The sequence below is a fragment of the Symphalangus syndactylus genome, chromosome 5, assembly GCF_028878055.3.
Source record: "Symphalangus syndactylus isolate Jambi chromosome 5, NHGRI_mSymSyn1-v2.1_pri, whole genome shotgun sequence".
Lineage (NCBI taxonomy): Eukaryota > Metazoa > Chordata > Mammalia > Primates > Hylobatidae > Symphalangus > Symphalangus syndactylus.
Window position 1 is genome coordinate 128064069 of NC_072427.2, and position 21982 is coordinate 128086050.

Sequence of the window (21982 nt, forward strand, 5' to 3'; positions counted from 1 at the left end):
CTCTGTCACCCAGGCTGGAGTGCAGTGGTGCAATCTCAGCTCACTGCAACCTCGGCCTCCCAGGTTCGAGCGATTCTTGTGTCTCAGCCTCCCGAGTAGCTGGGATTACAGGTTTGTGCCACCACACCTGGCTAATTATTTTGTATTTTTAGTAGAGACAGGGTTTCGCCATGTTGGCCAGCTGGTCTCGAACTCCTGACCTCAGGTGATCCACCCGCCTTGGCCTCCCAAAGTGTTGGGATTACAAGCATGAGCCGCCACGACTGGCTGCATCTGGACATTTTGAATAGCGTATTAAAATATACTATTTGAGACTGTGGATCTTATTTAAATCCTATGAAGGATGTTGATATTTTTTAGCAGACAGTTGACCTGGTTAGGTTCAGGCTGAAGTTCTAAACCACTGCCTGTGTGTTGTGGTTTCAACATCAGTTCCTTTTCCTTTGCAGTAGTATTCAGATCTGTCCTGTGTGTGCACGCCACCTAGTGGTCAATCTGTGACCTTGGTAGTGATCTATGCTAGTTAGGATCAAGGCCATGCATGTGCAGTCCAGGAGTGAGCCCTGTAGTTCATAAAAATGTATTGGGTTGCTTTCCTGGGGCTCTCCCAGCTCATTTTTTCCCTGAGGCTTCTCTTTTCAGTTATTTGGCCAAAAGCTGGAGGTTTAGTTACCTCCACTCTGTCTTGCACTACCCTGACTATTCCTACACCCAGGGCCAGGTGACAGGAGGGTAATGCAAAAGCAACAGGGGTCTACTCTGCCCTCCTGAGACCAGAGCGCCCCTGCTCAGAAAAGGAGGCTTCCCTGGCCAGGCGCGGTGGCTCACGCCTGTAATCCCAGCACTTTGGGAGGCCAAGGTGGGCAGATCACCTGAGGTCAGGAGTTCAAGACCAGCCTGGCCAACATGGTGAAACTGCATATCTACTAAAAATACAAAAAATTAGCTGGGCATGGTGGTGCACACGTGTAATCCCAGCTACACCGGAGGCTGAGGCAGGAGAATCGCTTGAACTCAGGAGGCAGAGGTTGCAGTGAACCGAGATCGTGCCACTGCACTCTAGCCTGGGCGACAGAGTGAGACTTCATCACAAAAAAAAAAAGCCAATTCAACACTACTCCCACAAACTTCCCCAGAATAACTATCTTGTACTTGCTTGGTATGCATTTTCTACTTGTAAGCACACACACAATATTTATTTTTTTACAAAGAATAAGATTACATCATACTGATCTACATTTTTGTCCTCTCAGTACAGTACATATAGATTGACCCCCTTCTTTCTTTTTTTTTTTTTTTTTTTTTTTTTTTGAGACAGAGTCTCACTCTGTTGCCCAGGCTGGAGTGCAGTGGCGTGATCTCCACTCACTGCAAGCTCCGCCTCCCGGGTTCACACCATTCTCCTGCCTCAGCCTCCCAAGTAGCTGGGACTACAGGCGCCCGCCACCATGTCCAGCTAATTTTTTGTAGTTTTAGTAGAGACGGGATTTCACCGTGTTAGCCAGGATGGTCTGGATCTCCTGACCTCGTGATCCGCCCACCTCAGCCTCCTAAAGTGCTGGGGTTACAGACATGAGCCACCGCGCCCGGCCTGACCCCCTTCTTTCTAATGGCTGCAGAGTATTCCACTGTACAGATATACTAAGCTTGAATAATGCTTTATTGATAATACATTTAAATTTTTCTATTTTGTTTTTGCCATTACAAAGTGTGATATAAATATTCCTTACTTTTTTTTCCTAATAGAAACCCTTTATCAAATTAATATCTTCTCCTATTTTAAGCTAAGAGCTTTCTTTTTTCTTTTCTTTTCTTTTTTTGAGATGGAGTTTCACTCTTGTTGCCCAGGCTGGAGTGCAATGGCACGATCTCAGCTCACCGCAACCTCCGCCTCCCGGGTTCAAGCAATTCTCCTGCCTCAGCCTCCTGAGTAGCTGGGATTACAGGCATGTGCCACCACACCCAGCTAATTTTATATTTTTAGTAGAGACGGGGTTTCTCCATGTTGGTCAGGCTGGTCTCAAACTCCCGACCTCAGGTGATCTGCCCGCCTCAGCCTCCCAAAGTGCTGGGATTATAGGCGTGAGCCACCGCACTCAGCCAAGAGTTTTGTTTTTAAAAAAATCAGGAATAGATTTTAATTTTACTATAAATTAAAGCATATTTGCAGGTGGGTGCAGTGACCCATGCCTGTAACCCCAGCACTTCTTATGGAAGTCGAGACGAATGGATCAGTTGAGGCCAGGAGTTTGAGACCAGCCTGATCAACATGGCAAAACCTCATTTCAACTAAAAATGCAAAAATTAGCCAGATGTGGTGGTGCACGCCTGTAATCCCAGCTACTCGAGAGGCTGAGGCACGAGAATCGTTTGAGCCCCGGAGGCAGAGGTTGCAGTGAGCTGAGATCGTGCCACTGCACTCAAGCCTGGGTGACAAAGCGAGACTCCATCTCAAAAAAAAAAAAAAATTATGTCGGAGACCGATTGGGGGTGAGGGGCTGGCAGCAGGAGACAGATAACAGCTTCTCAGAATGCAGTGATGAAGGCTGGAACTAAGGCCACAACTGGAGAGATGTTATGGAGATAGTCAGCTATACTTGGTGACTTATTTGATACAGGAGGGAGGACATATAGAGAAGACTTTGGCAAGCATCTTTGGTGCTGATCTCTAGAGCACTCATTAGGTGGCCTTGAGTCTTTGTAGCATATGAGGTCTTTGAAGTATCCCAGGCTGGGATTTCCTGGAAGAAGGCAGTGAAAGAAGTTGAAGTAGGGCCCTGTCAGCAGTGGTCCTATCCCCAGTCAGAGTCATGGGAGTGCAGTGCAGGGAGCTTCAGAGAGGTAGAGCCATAGAGAGCTAGGGATAGGCCAGAACCTCCCAGCTTAGAGCCCCTCAGACTTGTATTTGCTTCCAGCTTCAAGTCTGGATAGTCAGAAGTTTGTGACAGTGCCCTCCAGTGATGAAGTGGTAACTAACCTGGAAGTGCTGACAAGCAAATGCCTCCATGGGAAGAACTACTGTCAACAGGTCCTCTGTCTGTATGATCTTGCCAAGGTATGTACCAAGGGGTGGGGCTCCTCTTTCTGAGAGGGACGGAAATGAGAAGTTTGAGGTTGATTTTGGACATTGCCAAGTCAGCCTTTTAGATGATAATCATGACCTGAGAGTAGAGTTCTTTCAGGATGTTGGCCCTCATAATTTTATCTTTGCGGAATGGTGGGGAGGACACCAGGCCAGGTGCCAGGGCGATCTGACTCCTGGCTGCAGCACAGCAAACCAGAAAGCTAGGGCTGTGGGCCCGTTTCGTCATCTGTAAATGATGATTTGACCATGAGGGTCTCTTCTAGACTTAATATCTTGGGTTTTGCATTATGATTGTTTGGAGCATTCCATATGGAATATGATGACTATAAAGACAAGAGCCAGAGGAAGCAGAAATCATCTGTACCTTTGTGCTGCTTTGGGGAGAAAAACAGTAGACTGGAAGTAGAAGAGCACGAGAGAAATAAAGCCAAACCCTAAAGCCCTCGTCTTGGAAAAGACTCAAAGACTTCTTTGGAAATTGAGGGTTTTGCTGCTGCTCTGGGAATAATAAAGGCTCTTGCATTTTAGTTGGTGTTCTTACATTTCATAATATTTTTAAAAATCAGGCCGGGCACAGGGGCTCACGCCTACAATCCCAGCACTTCGGGAGGCCGAGGTGGGTGGATTACTTGAGGTCAGGAGTTTCAGACCAGCCTGAACAACAAGGAGAAACCCCGTCTCTACCAAAAATACAAAAATTAGCTGGGTGTGGTGGCACATGCCTGTAACCCTAGCTACTCGAAAGGCTGAGGCAGGAGAATTGCTTGAACCCAGTAGGCAGCGGTTGCGGTGAGCCAAGATCGCACCATTGCACTTCAGCCTGGGCAACAAGAGTGAAACTCTGTCCTCCCCTTCCCCCCACCCCCCTGCCAAAAAAATAAGTGTTCAACAAGAGAATAACCTGATGCTTTCTGAAGACAAGCCTTTCTTTTACCTGGATTTGGCTTTGGTGAAATGATAGAAAGGGTTAGAAAACAGTACTTGCTTTTTCTAAGGTTCCTGCTGAGGGTGAGGAGTCTGTAAGCTCAGAAAACAGTGGAGTCTGTCCACATCAGATTTCAGAAAGGGCTCTTTTGCTTTTTCCTGGCTTCTAAAAGTGGCCTTGACTGGCTTTATCTTCCTCTCAGGAGTTGGGCTGTTCCTACACAGATGTTGCTGCTCAGGATGGTGAAGCCATGCTCCGGGAAATCTTGGCCTCTCAGCAGCCTGACCGATGCAAACGAGCCCAGGCCTTCATCAGCACACAGGGCCTTAAGCCAGATACTGTGGCCGAACTCGTGGCAGAAGAGGTGACACAGGAGCTGCTTACTTCATCACAGGGAACAGGTGCCCTACCCCCCAGGGATTCCCAACCTCTCCGACAGCATTCTCTAGTTCCCAGTGTTAAGGATTTGGATGTTGTGCTTATATACATCCTGTATGTGGTTCTCTCAAGTTTCTGGATTCCAGTAATGTATTTTGTTTAAATACAACAAAATACATGCTTTATTTTTTACAAAATACATGTACAAAATACATGCTGTTGCTTTTTATTGTTTTATGATTACATTGGGAGTAGCTGTGGCTTTCTGAGCTAAAGAACTGTCCTGGCCGGGTGCGGTGGCTCACGTCTGTAATCCCAGCACTTTGGGAGGCCAAGGCTGGCAGATCACAAGGTCAGGAGATCGAGACCATCCTGGCTAACATGGTGAAACCTGCCTCTACTTAAGATACAAAAAAGTAGCTGGGCGTGTTGGTGGGCACCTGTAGTCCCAGCTACTGGGGAGGCTGAGGCAGGAGAATCGTTTGAACCTGGGAGGCTGAGGTTGCAGTGAGCCAAGATCTCCCCACTGCACTCCAGCCTGGACAACAGAGTGAGACTCCATCTCAAAAAAAAAAAAAAAGAAAAGAACTCCTGTCCTATAAAATGACCAACAGGCCAAGGGTTTCGAGCTCAGCAAGCGGAGAGCTGCAGAGGTCCATTAGCATTACCTCCTGATGCCCAAGCCTGGGCAGAGTGGGCCTCTCTTAGGATAAAACCAGCACCTGTCTTCACACCTCTCTGTACAGGACATAAGCAGATGTTCAGCCCAACAGAGGAAAGCCAGACATTTCTTCAGCTGACCACTCTGTGTCAAGACCGCACATTGGTAGGCATGAAGTTGTTGGATAAGATTTCCTCCGTTCCCCATGGGGAACTGTCTTGCAGTAAGTTATTGGCCTTTTTCTTACATATTTTGGCTCTAAACAGGTCTCAAAAGGTCTTCTAGTCTCTCCAAAACTTGATTTGGGTCCCTGTTCCTGCTCTGGATGCCTAGCCCTCCAGCAGGGGTTATAAGTTCTTGGTAGAAAGCCTTGACTTCACTGAAGAAAATGTAGAAATTATGGATGAGTACCCCCAAATTTAAAATCATACAAAAAGGTAACCTTTACTCAACATACTTATTTCACTCTTATATTGCCCTGCAAAGTGAACATTATTGTCCCCATTTTAGAAGGGAGACAAACTTTACCTTAGGAAAGCTGATTACATCTGTTAAGTGGCAGAGCTGGTCTTCGAACCCAGTCCATGGATTCAAAGCCTGTTTATTTTCCGTAATGTCTGACTAATGAGTCAGACTAATGAGAATGAGGCCTTCACTAGAACGTGTGGTAAGTTCACTTTTTTAAAAAATGACATTATACTCTGTATAGTTTATAATTTTTTTTACTTTATGAATATGCTGTCATTAACATTTTTCATGGCATTGAATATTGTATATAACTTCTAATGGTTACACAGATTTCTTATATATAATGAAAAATTGTATATTAGAATGGGGAACAGTGGCCCACGCCCATAATCCCAATGCTTTTGAGAGGCCGAGGGCAGAGGAAAATTAGAGACTAGGAGTCTGAGACCAATCTGGGCAACATAGTGAGACCCTGTCTCTAAAAATATTTTTAAAAACTTAGCGGGGCATGGTGATGTACACCTGTAGTCCCAGCTATTTGAGAGGCTGAGGTGGGAGGATCCCTTGAGCCCAGGAGTTCGAGATTGCAATGAGCTCTGATTGCAACACTGAACTCTAGCCTGGGCAACAGAGTAAGATCCATCTCTAAAAGAAATCTAAGGCCGGGCACGGTGGCTCACGCCTGTAATCCCAGCACTTTGGGAGGCTGAGGCGGGCGGATCACGAGGTCAGGAGATAGAGATCGTCCTGGCTAACACAGTGAAACCCCATCTCTACTAAAAATACAAAAAAATTAGCCGGGCGTGGTTGCAGGCGCCTGTAGTCCCAGCTACTCGGGAGGCTGAGGCACGAGAATGGCCTGAACCTGGGAGGCGGAGCTTGCAGTGAGCGGAGATGGTGCCACTGCACTCCAGCCTGGGCGACAGAGCGAGCCTCTGTCTCAAAAAAAAAAAAAAAAAAGAAATTTACATAAAAATAGCCTTCTCTATCTCTTCTCGGTCCAGTTCAACAATATTTACTGAGTGCCAACTGTGTGCCAGGCACTATAAGCATCTAGGATAAGGTGTATAAGCAATTCCTGGAGCTCAGACTAGGGTCTTAAGACAGTAAGAGCCAGAATGATGGGGTCAAGATAGAGTTCTGGAGGAAATGTCCAAAGGAAGGCCTAAAGGATTTATTGTCAGTGATGCTTAGGAGTCAGTAGGACTGGAGAGGGCCCTGCAGATCCAAAAGCCCAGAGGCTATAGCATGTTTTAAGGATGGAGAACCTTTTTCAGTCCTCACATTGCAGGTGTTTTTCCCAGTTTGCCTTTTCATTGTGCTTACAGTGATTGTAGTGTTTTTAAATCTGTACATGTCAGACTTTCACTACTCTAGAAAGCCAGAACACCAAATGGCACTTGATTAGGCCCTGAGACCTTCCGCTGGGATACAAGCAGAGAATGCCCTTGGATTCAGGTTGGCAGGAACTCCCATCAGTTTGTCTGCAGAAAGTTTCTCCATGTTTAGAAGGCGAGGGTGCTATGTTCTCATTTTGGGGGCCTTTTGGGGAAAAACAGTCACTACATGATTGTCTTTTGAGGATTGTGCCATGACTGAGAGAACGATTTGGATGTCATCAAGGGGCTGTCTCAAAGCTACAGCTGCTGATTTCAGGGACTTCAGAGGGCTAGTGGGAGGGCCCTCTCCAGACAGGCCTCTTCTCCACCAGGCCCTTTTCCCTCCTGCCAGGCAGAGGTTGACAGTGGGCAGCCAGGGTTCATAATCCTATCTTACCAGTGCCCACCCTCCCAGCCACAGAGCTCCTGATCCTGGCCCATCATTGCTTCACCCTGACGTGCCACATGGAGGGCATCATCCGAGTCCTACAGGCTGCCCAGATGCTCACAGATAACCACCTGGCCCCAAGTGAGGAGTATGGGCTGGTGGTAAGTAGCCCCCTCAACCCCAGTCTCCATCCTGTGGAAACCTTTGAAAGGAGTAGAAAGGGTGGGGGCCAGCCCAGAGCTGATGTAGTCATAGGGAGTTCTGCCCATCTGGATACCACTACCTACTTGAGAGTTGGCTGGGCAGCCCAACCCTCTGCTCCAAGTTATGATTTCTGTCAGAATCAGAGGTTGCTCCAAAGGAGCAAAAGGGAGAAGATCCTGCCAGGTTCCAGGGCCATCCCACCCCCTAGTCAGGGCAGTTAACTTTTCTAGATAGAGGGCTAAGACAGCTGCATTTTTCCTCAAAACAAGGTTTGGACCTTCCCCCCATCTCTGAATTGAAGTAAGTTGGCAACTCAGTTCCCATGTGCCTCCCTAAATTCTCTGGGCTTGAAACTGACCTGAGTGGCGGCTGAGCAAGCCACTGGGCCACTGTCATGAGTAGTGGTGAAAAGAGGAAGAGTGCCTGCCCAGGAGAATGGCACTTTAGCACTTGAGAGTCACATTTAAGGAGAGCAAAGCCGGGCATGGTGGCTCACGCCTGTAATCCCAGCACTTCGGGAGGCCGAGGCAGGCGGATTGCCTGAAGTCAGGAGTTCAAGACCACCCTGACTAACATGGTGAAACCCTGTCTCTTTACAAAAATTAGCCAGGCATGGCACATGCCTGTAATCCCAGCTACTCGGGAGGCTGAGGCAGGAGAATTGCTTGAACCCAGGAGGCAGAGGTTGCAGTGAGCCAAGGTCGTGCCACTGCACCCCAGCCTGGGTGACAGAGCAGGAAAAAAAAAAACAAAAAAACCAGCCAATGGTGGCCCAGTGACTGACATTTCTGAATCCTCCAGAGGCTCCCTGTTGGGCACATGGGAGGGAGCTAAGCGTGGTAGCCTGGAAATTAGCCCTTCTCCTTCTGGAGCTTGGCATCTGAAAGCAACCACTGATGGTAGTTGTCTGGCTAAGAGAACTCCAGACTCCAGGTGATGCTCATGCGAGCTGTCCTCCCACTTCACAGGTACGGCTCCTCACTGGCATTGGAAGGTACAATGAGATGACATACGTATTTGATTTGCTGCATAAAAAGCACTACTTTGAAGTGCTAATGAGGAAGAAGTTGGATCCGGTAGGTGCAAAGTAATGAGCTCCAGGATGGAGTGTACTGCTGATAATTCAGGAGCCCCAGCTTTTCTCGGGAATAATCTCAATCAGGGTAGACTCTTGGGAAAATGGAGGGAAGGAATTAGGGACCTCCCCAAGACATACACTGTCACCAGTGGCTTCAGATTCTGGTGCAGATCAGTCCGTGAATATGCTGATGCCATATATATATATATATATATAATTTTATTTATTTATTTATTTTTTTTGAGATGGAGTTTCGCTCTTGTTGCCCAGGCTGGAGTGCAATGGCGTGATCTCAGCACAACATCCGCCCCTGGGTTTAAGCGATTCTCCTGCCTCAGCCTTCCAAGAGGCTGGGATTACAGGCATGCACCACCACGCCCAGCTAATTTTGTATTTTTAGTAGAGACGGGGTTTATGTTGGTCAGGCTAGTCTTGAACTCCCGACCTCAGGTGATCTGCCCATCTCGGCCTCCCAAAGTGCTGGGATTACAGGCATGAGCCACCGTGCCCAGCCGATGCTAAATACTGAAGAAAATAAGTTTGTCCTCCTCCACCTCAGCGTCTGGTCACCTGCCTCTACTGTCTTAAATGCCTTCTCTGGCAGAGGCAAAAACCCTGAGCCAGGCTGAAAGTGTAGACAATCCACTTTCCACTAGCTCTGAGGTTGTTTGAGGGCTTTTAGAGTGGAGAGTTTTTAGGAGACTGTGAAAAATTGTGCTGCTAAGAGCCAAGTTAGGAATCAAACACAAAAGTTTAGACCAAAAAGCTGTGGAGCCATTTATTATGATGAACAGGAAGGCGGCTTGGAAGCAAAGGCCTGACTTGGTTAGGTCTTGGGCTCTGTGAGCCCGTGTGTCCTCAGTGTGCTCTGTGACACCAACCATACCCCTCACAGTACCTGTTTCCAGATCATTTGTCTGGATGATTCATTGCTTCTGCTCATTTCACCTTTGGCTTCTGGGAACATGGGCCCAGCCAGGCAGGATTAAGAGACAAAGCAGAAAAAAATCTCTCTTTAATATTGGGCCAATGTCAGGACAGACCAATCTAGTCATCAAGCGAGGAGCAAGTCCTGGACATAGGTGCATCTTCAAGATCTCCCAGAGGGTTTTTAAAATTGTTTTTGAGGCACTTTTCCTTCTGCATTTAAATATTTTAATAACTTTTTTCTGATTACAAAAGTAATGCATATTCCAGGGTAAGACACTTGGAAAACAGAACAACACAGAAAAAGCCCTCAGTGTCTATCCATCATCTGGCGACAGTCACTAACAATTTGGTATAAGCCCTTTCTTTGCACATGTACCTGAAAACATCTATATATAATTACATTTTAATAAAACTTATACGGTGAAGAAATATCCTGCTTTTCTTACTTAACAAAGTATATCGTGACTATTTCCCAAATCAACAAATCATCTACGTAAGTTTTAATGGCTACATGGTATTCTCTTCCCCTTATTTTGGACATCTGGATTGTTTCTCATTGTTTGCTATTAAATATCCCTGTTACATTCATCTTAGCACTTTTCTCTGCTTATCTCTTTAGGGATAGATTCCTGGAAATTGTTAGATCAGCTTATGCGGGTGTATTTTTAAGGTTTCTCCCTTTAGAAAAAGTTTTGCCTTTCACACTTCTAACAGGAAAGCACACGCATGTTTCCTCATACTTGGGACAGCATAAAACTTGTATTAATTCTCATTTTTGCTCCTCTTCCTTGGGAGGTTTTTTTTTTTTTTTTTTTTTTTTTTGAGACGGAGTCTTGCTCTCTCCCCCAGGCTGGAGTGCAGTGGCACGATCTCGGCTCACTGCAAGCTCCGCCTCCCGGGTTCACGCCATTCTCCTGCCTCAGCCTCCCGAGTAGCTGGGACTACAGGCACCCGCCACCGCGCCCAGCTAATTTTTTTTTTGTATTTTTTTTTTTTTTTTTTAGTAGAGACGGGGTTTCACCATGTTAGCCAGGATGGTCTCGATCTCCTGACCTTGTGATCCGCCCGCCTCGGCCTCCCAAAGTGCTGGGATTACAGGCTTGAGCCACCGTGCCCGGCCTTCCTTGGGAGTTTTTAAGGAATGCAGAACCAGGTAACTCAGCTAGTCCTGTCTGCCTTGCAGTCCCTGACTGACACCTTGCTTTTCCCTTTTATTCTGGGCAGAGTGGTACCCTGAAAACAGCCCTGCTGGACTACATCAAACGCTGCCGTCCTGGAGACAGTGAGAAGCACAATATGATTGCCCTGTGCTTCAGCATGTGCCGGGAGATTGGCGAGAACCACGAGGCAGCTGCCCGCATCCAACTGAAATTGATTGAGTCTCAGCCCTGGGGTGAGTGAGGTCACAGCAGCACTACCAGAACAGTGCTGCTAGCTGGGTAAAATTATTTTTTTTTGGGACAGAATCTCGCTCTGTCCCCAGGCAGGAGTGCATGGCACCATCTCAACTCACTGCAACCTCCACCTCCTAGGTTCAAGTGATTCTCCCACCTCAGCCTCCCAAGTAGCTGGGATTACAAGCACCTGCCACCACACTCGGCTAATTTTTTGTATTTTTAAGAGATGGGGTTTGACTATGTTGGCCAGGCTGGTCTTGAACTCCTGACCTCATGAACCACCCACGTCGGCCTCCCAAAGTGCTGGGATTACAGGCGTGAGCCACCATGCCCGGCCCTGGGTAAAATTCTTACAGCAAAGGACAAGAGCCCATGAGATGGGCTATTAGAATCTTGAGGTAGGTAGCCCGGCACAGTGGCTCATGCCTGTAATCCTAGCACTTTGGGAGGCCAAGGCAGGTGGATTGCCTGAGCTCAGGAGTTCAAGACCAGCCTGAGCAACATGGTGCAATCCTGTCTCTACTAAAATACAAAAAAAAAATAGCCAGGCGTGGCAGCGTGCGCCTGTAATCCCAACTACTTGGGAGGCTGAAGCAGGTGAATCACTTGAACCTGGGAGGCGGAGATTGCAGTGAGCCAAGATCGCACCATTGCACTCCAGCATAGGTGACAGAGTGAGACTCCGTCTCAAAAAAAGAATCTTGAGGTGGATATGTCGCTCAGCAGGACCCCGACTTGGGCAGACAGATGGAATGGAGACTTTGAAGGCATTTGGAACTTAGGATTGTACTCTTGGATCTATAGCCTGTACATCCAGGGTATCATCCACCAGGAACCAACATGCACGTTGATACCATGTAAGCCTTCCTTGATGTTTTGGAGAAATGAGGCATTAGAAGGGGCACTGAATCCTACTCCAGAGTGAAGTTACAATAAGCCTATGCATTTCTGGCCTAATAACCTTTATCTGAGTGAGGTGTTCCTGCCTCCCTGTGAACATGGCTGGGATGTTTCTATTCTAGCCACCATCACGATGAGTGGGATGAGAACAGTCGGCTTTGGGAATCAGACTCTGCAAATCTTTATTTCCCCTACAGAGGACAGTCTCAAGGATAGGCACCAGCTGAAGCAAATGCTGCTGAAGGCCCTGACTCTGATGCTGGATGCAGCAGAGAGTTACGCCAAGGTAACCAAAGGCTTTTTCCAGACTGGCCTTGGGACTTGCTGTCTACAGTAAAATTATTTTCTTTTGTCCTTGGGCTCTTTCCAGGTGAAGGGGGAGGGCATCATAGGCCAACCAGGAACAGAAGGGGTGAATACCGTTGTGAGGGTTCACACAGGAGGTGACAACTAGGTCTTTCTCTACTGTGCCTCTCTCCACCCTTGTTCCTCAGGACTCCTGTGTGCGACAGGCCCAGCACTGTCAGCGGCTCACCAAGTTGATAACTCTGCAGATTCACTTTCTGAACACTGGCCAGAACACAATGCTCATCAACTTGGGCCGCCACAAGCTGATGGACTGTATTCTGGCCCTACCTCGGTTCTACCAGGTGAGCAAGAAAGCAAACTGTAGCCAGCACTGCTAGCATCCTCTCTCCTTCTCTCCCACTCATGGAACCCAGAGGTAAGGTCTCAGGGCTAGTGACAGAACCAGGACAGTCCAGTTCTGACTTAACTCTCTGATACCAACATAAAACGGCAATTTGATGTATTTCTCTCTAGTACATTGTTGGGCAGAGGTTAGAGAATGGTAAGACAGTGCTGTCTCCCTTTCCTGTGCTATTAGGCCAGCAGAGGGGCAGACACCTTTGGCCCTTTAACCCCAGGCTGTGGACTGGTACTGGCCCATGGCCTGCTAGGAACCAGGCTGCACAGTAGGTGAGCGCTGGGCAAGCAAGCATTACTGCCTGAGCACCACCTCCTGTCAGATGAGCGACAGGACTATATTTTTATAGGAGCATGAACCCTGTTGTGAATTGCACATGCAGGGGCTTCTTATGAAAATCTAATGCCTGATGATCTGAGGTGGAACATTTTCACCCCAAAACCATCCCCTCCCAGTCTGTGGAAAAATTGTCCTCCAGGAAACCTGTCACTGATGGGGGACCACTGCCTTAAGACAGTTGAAGTTCAGAGTAATACTCTTGCTAGTGGTCCTGCAAGAACCTCCTAGCCCCAGCAGTTATAGAATGCCACACTCAGGTTAGTACAGGAAGTCAGGGAGATTGGTTCTAGCCCTTCAAAGAAGTGGATTATCAGGGAATCAGCCCTTTCACTGTTCCTCATACTGCTGAGTTAATGGAAATAATATATTCTTAGCAGTTTCAGTTCATTGTGAGAAAGATTAAAAACACTGAAAGAAGTTAGGCATGGTGGCACATGCCTGTAGTCCCAGATATGCAGGAGGCTTAGGCAGGAGGATCTTGAGCCCAGGAATTTCTGGTCCAGCCTGGGCAACATAGTGAGACCCTTTTTTAAAAAAGGGTTTAAGATAATTTGGGGATTCATGAGAGGGAAAATGCCAAACACACACCAGACTTTTCACCACCTCTGATACATACAGCCTTTTAACATAATTGGTAATGACCATATTCACTACATGAGTGAGTATACAGTATTGTTTTCTACAACAGTTTGTTTTTGATTTTACATCAGATGGGCTCTGATGGTGTCCTTCTTCACTTCTCTCCTTTTAAGGCTTCTATTGTGGCTGAGGCCTATGATTTTGTTCCAGATTGGGCTGAAATTTTATACCAGCAAGTGATTCTTAAAGGAGACTTTAATTACTTGGAAGAATTTAAGCAGCAAAGGTTATTAAAGTCCAGTATATTTGAAGAGATTTCCAAAAAGTAAGTATTAAAAGTTGACTGTAAACATTGCTCCTTGCCTCTGCTTTGAGGTGAGACAAGTGTAAGAATTTTATGGCTAAGTACACCATGCCTTTAGATTACCTCTACTTAAAATGGCAAAGCAGTTATCAAGAATCCTTAGAAGGAAGTCTTTTAACAGATTTATGCAAAGAGACGAACAAGAACAGTTTGCTCATAGTGCTTTGTAGTTTAAAATGGGAGGATAGCTACTCAGTGCCAAAAACCTAAAACACTGGCCAGGCACAGTGGCTCATGCCTGTAATCCCAGCACTATGGGAGGCCAAGGCAGGAGGATCACTTGAGGTTAGGAATTCGAGACCAGCCTTGCCAACATAGCAAAACCCTGTCTCTACTAAAAATACAAAAATTAGCTGGGTGTGGTGGCTGGCGCCTGTAGTCCCAGCTACTCGGGAGGCTGAGGCAGAAGAATCACTTGAACCTGGGGGCACAAGATGCAGTAAGCTGAAATCGTGCCACTATACTGCAGCCTGGCAACAGAGTGTGACTCGTCTCAAAAAAAGAAACAAAAAACACTAAAACATCAGAGGTGCCTTTTGGAGTACTAAATTTACTCTATAAGGTGAGCATTAACATACTCATTTTTAATGAAATATTTTATCAAGCACCCCTAATACTAGTCTGAGATAACCCAGACTCCAGCACCCTCTCCTCTATAGGTAATAGTAAGTGGTACTTCAGAGCTGACAGCCCTCACTCAAAATACAGTATCCTAAGGTGGGCACAGTGGTGCACACTTGTAGTCCTAGTTACTCGGGAGGCTGCAAGAGAAGCAGCTGAGCCCAGGAGTTCACACTCTGAAAAGCCACTGTACTCCAGCCTGGGCAACACAGTGAGACCTCTATCATCTTTTATTTAAAAGAAAAAAAAAAAAGGGCAGGCACAGTGACTCACGCCTGTAATTCCAGCACTTTGGGAGGCCAAGGCAGGCAGGTAACTTGAGGCCAGGAGTTCAACACCAGCCTAGCCAACATAGCAGAACACTGTCTCTACTAAAATTACAAAAATTAGCCAGGGTGGTGGCACACTAATGTAATCCCAGCTACTCGGGAGGCACAAGAATCACTTGAACCAAGCAGGCAGAGGTTGCAGTGAGCCAAGACTGCTCCTCTGCACTCCAGCCTGGGCAACAGAGTAAGACTCTGTCTCAAACAAAACAAAAAAAACAACAGTATCTTAACCTGTACATTATGTTTCTTTATCTAGATATAAACAACATCAGCCTACTGACATGGTCATGGAAAACCTGAAGAAATTACTCACATATTGTGAAGATGTTTACCTGTATTACAAGTTGGCATACGAACACAAGTTTTATGAAATTGTAAATGTGCTTCTGAAGGACCCTCAGACAGGTTGCTGTCTAAAGGACATGCTAGCAGGTTAGATGATTTCATAGGTGCCTGTTTGTTTTCTTGTACTGTTAGCAGATTCTGACAGATGTGATGAGAAGAATAATGCATTGGAGATCTTTGCTAAAGTTGAACAATCCCGGTACTGTACCATATCAGTCCTTTGTGGGTAGTAGGTAGCGAGTGAGAAACTTTTCAGAAGGAAATTCCTATTTAAAATGGATTGATTTTAGATGATTGTTCATCCATACCATTTTATATAGATACTAGTATTAAGATCAAAAGCTTCCTCTTCCTCAGGACAGCTTCTACTTTAGATGATCCAATGATTAAAGAATACCTGTACCTGCAGATTCCAGTTTCAAAGAAATTTAATTATTATTTACACAGTTAAGGAACAGGTGATACATTTTCATTTGATTGATAGAAACTGATCTTTCTGTAATAAAATAGATTTTCAATTCAGTGTATGTCATTATTACTGCTAAGGAAATCTTAGCCCTTGTCTGCCTTAAAAGAATATTTACTGTAATTATTGCTGTGTAGTCACTACTTTTTGTTAATTCCTCAAATCACTTAGATGGTCTTGTTTTCCACTTAGTAGTCTACAGAGCTTTGACGTTCCTATTTCCTATGTAAGAGAAATTTAAAACATTTTTTGTTCTTTCTGTCTTAGGGGAATAAAAAAACACTAACCACACATTTGGTTAAACTGCTTAGAAGACATAATAAAGATTCCCCAATCTATACTTAACAGCCATAAACCTGAGTTACAGGCTCAGTTACTCCAAATAAATAGTTCTTATAGGTATTTAATTAGGCCTTGGTATCTAAATAACAAAATAATTTCCCCAAATAAATAAGAGGAAGGCAGCCCTATACCTTTGTTGCTCTATGGTGACAATATTAAGGACCTGGCAAATCACTCATGTTTTAAAGCTGTAACTATGTCAAGCATTTATTAAGATTTAGTATATAGAGAACGTAGAGAACTGTACTCCCAAGAGCTGTGTTCTATACTCTCAAAAAGTATCTATCTCTTGGGAGGTAACACAAAATTTAAGTCCTCACAATAGTGATTTTATTAAATTAGTTGCTTTATAAAACATTGCAGATGTCATAATTGTTAACATAACAATTTACCAAACTGTAGTTAACTGGTGCAGTTTGCTGAGCATGTTTTATAAAGGAAAGGAAATGCCAAAACCCTGGTAAAGTTGTTCCATTGCAGCCTAAGAGAACAAAGATTTGTTTCTCAGACACTTAAATCAGGCAAATAAAAATAAGTTTCCCTCCCCCACCTGAAGCACTTCATCAGTAGAAACAGCCTGATAAATAACTAGACAGTCTTTTTGCACTCAAGAGATTCCACAACATGTAATGCAATAATGGAAAGGTTTACCTTCTTTAGCTTCAAAGTTGGAGGGTTTTGGTCATTTTAATTTTATATCAAACTAGTGCTTTTCAGCCGCAGTATCTTCACTGAGATAAGCAGTCTTCTTCACAATGTATTTTTAATATCCTCATGTTCAATTTTTAAGACAAAGCAATTTTAATACTAGGTGCATACCACATGCCCTTGCTGCAAACTGCTTTTCTTGACAAGTTATGAAGTAGTTCAAGGAGGTATGGTTAAGGCTGTATTACTGAATGGTGCTGGTAAATACTACACAATTTTTTTTGTTATGTTGCAACCTTTTGTTTCCAATTTAGTGACTGCTGCTATGAAATCGGATAGCAACAATGACAACATTATTAGGTTTTGAACTATGATTTAGTAGCAACTTAGGTTCCCAATTTTAACCCCTTGGCAGCAAGATCCAAGTTCCCTCATTTGCACATTAGCACCTAAGTGTCAAGGGGTTAAATAACCAGCACAAAAGATACTGCACTTCTGATTGTAGCATTTGGCAGAACTGAAAGGAAAGGAAGTTGTGCTACATGTTCAAGGGATTGTGGGCAACATAAAGATGACACCAAGAAAAGATAAAATGTCACATGAAGTCTTCATAGTCTTGTACATATCCTCCATCATAACCACCATAATCTGCCAGATCATCTTTCATGGTGGCTTTTAATCCCCCTCCAGGAACCACACCTTTCTTCTTCTTTTTGGCTTTGCTTTGCTAAAGATGAAAGAGAGTTAATTCATGAAACTTTATGTGCTATGGGCATCTTATCTGGTACAGCAACCCTCATAAACACACAAAAACCTTTGGTCCCAGAAACACTAGTTCTGTAAGGGACATCCGAGCCTACATGTTTTGGACCTGAACAGGTCTCCCAGAGTCAGTCTCTCCAAAACTTGATCTGGGTCCTTGGTCCTGCTCTGGATACCTAGCCCACCGGCAGGGGTTATAAGTTACTGGTAGAAAGCCTTAACTTCGCTGAAGCAAATTTAGAAAAGTGTGGATAAGTACCCCCACCCAATTTAAAATCACAAAGCTAACCTTTACTTGACATACTTCTCTTACTTTACTCTTATAAATACTATGCAAAGTGAGTATTATTGTCCCTATTTTAGAAGGCAGAAGACTGAAGCTTAGAAAAGCTGATTTGCCTATAGCTATTAAGTGGCAGAGCTAGTATTTGAACCCAGTCTGTGATTTCAGCAATTTCTATTAACTCAGGAAAGGGGAACATGTCTGGAAACAAAAGGACAGTAATAGCACCCATACTCCTGTTCTAGTCTAACTTAAATGGTATTAGTGAGTTGCTTGACTTTTAAGTAATTAGGACAGGCTCCTATTATATTTGTTGAATGTTAGACCTATAACCCCACTCTAATTTAATACACATTTCCCTACACAGCTTGCTCTTACCTTTTCTTGCTTCTGTTTTTCACTGCAGAGCACAGTCAGTGAATTGGTAATTTTTTTCAAGTCATCAATTTCCACTTAAAAAAAAAAGGGCATACCATTAAACTTGAATTTTTAAGCATTTTGAAAAGTTACAGCTAAATATGTACATTCCATATATATCTATATATCCCAAAATGTACATTCCAGAAGTGTTATGAGAAATCCAATTTGTTCATTGTTAAACTAAAGTAACTTTGAAAGGACCATGAATTTCTCCTTTTTAGACATAAGGTGGCCGGGCACAGTGGCACATGCCTGTAATCCCAGCATTTTGGGAGGCCTAGGTGGGTGGATCACTTAAGCCCAGGAATTCGAGCCCTGGTCTCGAGTTCCTTAATTCAACAGAGCTAGACCCTGTCTCTTGAAAATAAAATGTATTTTATTTATAATGATGACCTGTAATCACCAACACACCATTGCTCAACCAAAGAGAAACTGTCTTTATAGCTCACAATGCTCCCTAATATCCTTCCTCAGTCTAAACAAATGGGGGAGGATAACATGCCCTTCCATTAACACACCCCCAGTAATCAGGGAGAACAGACAAATAAACATGGAATGACAATTATTATTTTTTTTTTTATGAGATGGAGTCTCATTCTGTCACCCAGGCTAGAGTGCAGTGACGCAATCTCGGCTCACTGCAACCTGCACCTCCCGGGTTCACGCCCTTCTCCTGCCTCAGCCTCCCGAGTAGCTGGGACTACAGGTGCCTGCCACCATGCCCAGCTAATATTTTGTATTTTTAGTAGAGACAGGGTTTCACTGTGTTAGCCAGGATGATCTCGATCTCTTGATCTCGTGATCTGCCTGCCTCGGCCTCCCAAAGTGCTGGGATTACAGGTGTGAGCCACCGCACCTGGCCTATTTTATTTTTTTTGAGATGGAGTCTCGCTCTGTCACCAGGCTGGAGTACAGTGGCGTGATCTCGGCTCACTGCAACCTCCATCACCCAGATTCAAGTGATTGTCCTGCCTCAGCCTCCCGAGTAGCTGGGATTACAGGTTTGCACCACCATGCCGAGCTGATTTTTGTGTTTTTTTTTTTTGTTTAGTAGAGATGGGGTTTTACCATGTTGGCAAGGTTAGTCTCAAACTCCTGACCTCAGGTGATCTGCCAGCCTCAGCCTCCCAAAGTGCTGGGATTACATGCATGAGCCACCATGCCCAGCCAGAATGACAATTCTTAAACCTACAATGACAACACTCTATCCCATGATGTCTCCATTTTCTTTTTTTTTTTTTGAGACAGAGTCTGGCTCTGTCCCCCAGGCTGGAGTGCAGTGGCACCATCTCGGCTCACTGCAAGCTCCGCCTCCTGGGTTCACGCCATTCTCCTGCCTCAGCCTCCCAAGTAGCTGGGACTACAGGCGCCCGCCACCACGCCCTGCTAATTTTTTTGTATTTTTAGTAGAGACAGGGTTTCACTATGTTGGCCAGGATGGTCTGGAACTCCTGGCCTCATGATCCGCCCACCTCAGCCTCCCAAAGTGCTAGGATTACAGGCTTGAGCAACCGCGCCCGGCCGATGTCTCCATTTTCTTGCACGGGAACTACAATGAGAACAGTGACCATCTCTATGTCCTACCAAGAAATACTCCTGTTCAGTGGACAGCATTATCAGCTTTATAAAAATATGAAGCTGGAAAGAGACACCAGTTTTTAGCTAACAGAAAGTGTTCAGTTTTGGTTAGAGAACACCTCCAAAAACCAGAAAAAAATTAGTACATGCAGAATAAAATATCAACTCTGGGCACATTACCAATCAAATGTAGAACCCTCAGCTTAGTGATAATTTCTCAAAGAAAACCCAATTCATTGTGTAGCATTCCTTTTTCTCCATCTTAAAAACTGCAAATAGGCTGGGTGCAGTGGCTCACACCTATAATCCCAGTACTTTGGGAGGCCAAGGCAGGGGGATCACCTGAGATCAGGACTTCCAAAGCAGCCTGGCCAACATGGTGAAACCCCGGCTCTACTAAAAATACAAAAAATTAGCCGGGCGTGGTGGCGGGCGCCTGTAATCCCAGCTACTCAGGAGGCTGAGCAGGAGAATTGCTTTTTTTTTTTTTGAGACGGAGTCTCACTTGGTCACCCAGGCTGGAGTGCAGTGGCGCAATCTCAGCTCACTGCAAACTTCGCCTCCCGGGTTCACGCCATTCTTCTGCCTCAGCTTCACCGTGTTAGCCAGGATGGTCTACAATCTCCTGACCTCATGATCTGCCTGTCTCGGCCTCCCAAAGTGCTGGGATTACAGGCATGAGCCACTGCGCCAGACCAGGAGAATTGCTTTAACCCAGGAGGCAGAAGTTGTAGTGAACTGAGATCGTGCCACTACATTCCAGCCTGGGCAACAAAGCAAGACTCCATCTCAAAAAAAAAAAAAAAAAAAAAAACTGCAAATACTAGCAAAACCAGTCCCTTCCATACATTCCTGCCACACCACCCATGGCTGTCACTCCCATTCACCCTGCCCTGAAGTGTATGACTCCTATCAAGGTGTGGCACCACAACCATGGACCCAGAGAATAGGTGCCAGCCCTGTCACTCAACTTGCACCTTGTCTAATTCTGATTTGTAACAGACAGTGGCTGATGTCTCCCCAACCCAAATCCTACAGTGCCAGAGACCTTTTCCCTCAAAAGATACTTCCCAGCCCCTCTCAAGTGATAATCAGATAAAAAGAATAGGCCAGTGTTTTATTAGCAGCTTTGCTGACAAGCCCAGGTATCTCTTAGGGAAGCCATCGTAAAACAAGAAGTCCTCCTACCCCTACAAACAAACAAAAAGATCCAGCATTCAAATTCACTGTGTATCTGTAGAACAACATTCACAAGGTAATTGCTAAAAACAGCAAATCATGAGTCTGTATTATAGTATCCTTGAAAATAAAAAATAACCTTCAACCTCCTGAAGATAACATCCTACTAAAAATCTACCCAGAGGGGCTAGAAATTAGAATTACTTACATGAAATACACACATCTCGAACTAAGACTTCCAAAAAACTGGCATAATATAGTGACTTTTCATATTGTGTAATTTTATCTTTTAGTAACTTTCCAAACTCCGTAAAGTCATCTCTTGAAGATGGGTTCATAGCATCTATTCCATAAACTGTATTATTAACACCTGTAGGAGAAAAGAAGCACTGAAAAGTATCAGGTGGTTAGGATTTTTAAAAATGAAACCTTACAAGCCAATTAGCTATCTGAATAACCCTGTTGTTTCATTCTAAAGCAGGGGCTCTGAACCTGGAGCCAGTGGAGTCATTGGATAGAATGACTGGGTTGGGGGGGAGGGGGGGTAAAAACTTAAATCAGAAAAAAAGTTACATCTTTATTAACTTCTAATTCAGCATTTCCTTCAGTTTCAATTGACTGGCAACAAATCACAGTGGTATTAGCAAAACATGACTTACCAGGAGAGATCACAAACACTCTTCTGACATTACAGATATCTTTCAATATTAATATTGTTCAGTCATCATTACTCTCAAACAACATTATTTATTAGACCTGCCACTACACCTTATTTAATGCATCGATAAGGAAGCATATAATTCTGTATCACAAATTTGTCATTTTAGTATTCTGACATCTATTTATATATAACAGGTTTTCTTTATAAATAAGTATTTTATTCATTTAAAAACAATATATCAAGGCCAGACACAGTGGCTCACACCTGTAATCCCAGTGTTTTGTTTGGGAGGCCTAAGAGGGAGGATCGCTTGAGGCCAAGAGTTTGAGACCAGCCTGGGCAACACAGCAAGACCTCGTCTCTACAAAAAAAAAATTTTTTTTAATTAGCCAGGTGTGGCCAGACACAGTGGCTAACACCTGTAATCCCAACACTTTGGGAGGCCTAGGCAGGCGGATCACCTGAGGTCAGGAGTCCGAGAGAGAAGCCTGGCCAACATGGTGAAACCCCGTCTCTACTAAAAATACAAAAATTAGCCAGGCATGGTGGTGGCATGTATCTGTAATC

General features: G+C 44.8%; 2 protein-coding genes across 9 annotated transcripts in view; one reads left to right on the forward strand and one right to left on the reverse strand.

The window, feature by feature from the left end:
• SPG11 (SPG11 vesicle trafficking associated, spatacsin) overlaps positions 1–21982 on the forward strand; it is a 120730-nt gene that overhangs the window by 87050 nt on the left and 11698 nt on the right. For 2 of the 8 annotated variants that reach the window (XM_055276767.2, XM_055276768.2), the window contains exons 31-40: positions 2916–3055; positions 4213–4411; positions 5135–5272; positions 7312–7445; positions 8457–8564; positions 10721–10889; positions 11991–12079; positions 12288–12443; positions 13591–13742; positions 14988–15163. In XM_055276767.2, the coding sequence (XP_055132742.2) occupies positions 2916–3055; positions 4213–4411; positions 5135–5272; positions 7312–7445; positions 8457–8564; positions 10721–10889; positions 11991–12079; positions 12288–12443; positions 13591–13742; positions 14988–15163 (1461 nt within the window). The other 6 variants (XM_055276769.2, XM_055276771.2, XM_055276772.2 and 3 more) reach the window with 5 other exon arrangements.
• EIF3J (eukaryotic translation initiation factor 3 subunit J) overlaps positions 15487–21982 on the reverse strand; it is a 28325-nt gene continuing 21829 nt past the window's right edge. The window contains exons 6-8 of the mRNA XM_055276883.2: positions 20963–21124; positions 17956–18029; positions 15487–17259 (exon numbers count right to left, since the gene is read on the reverse strand). Coding sequence (XP_055132858.1) covers positions 17128–17259; positions 17956–18029; positions 20963–21124 — 368 coding nt within the window. The 3' untranslated portion in view covers positions 15487–17127. The remainder of the gene's footprint in view (positions 17260–17955; positions 18030–20962; positions 21125–21982) is intronic.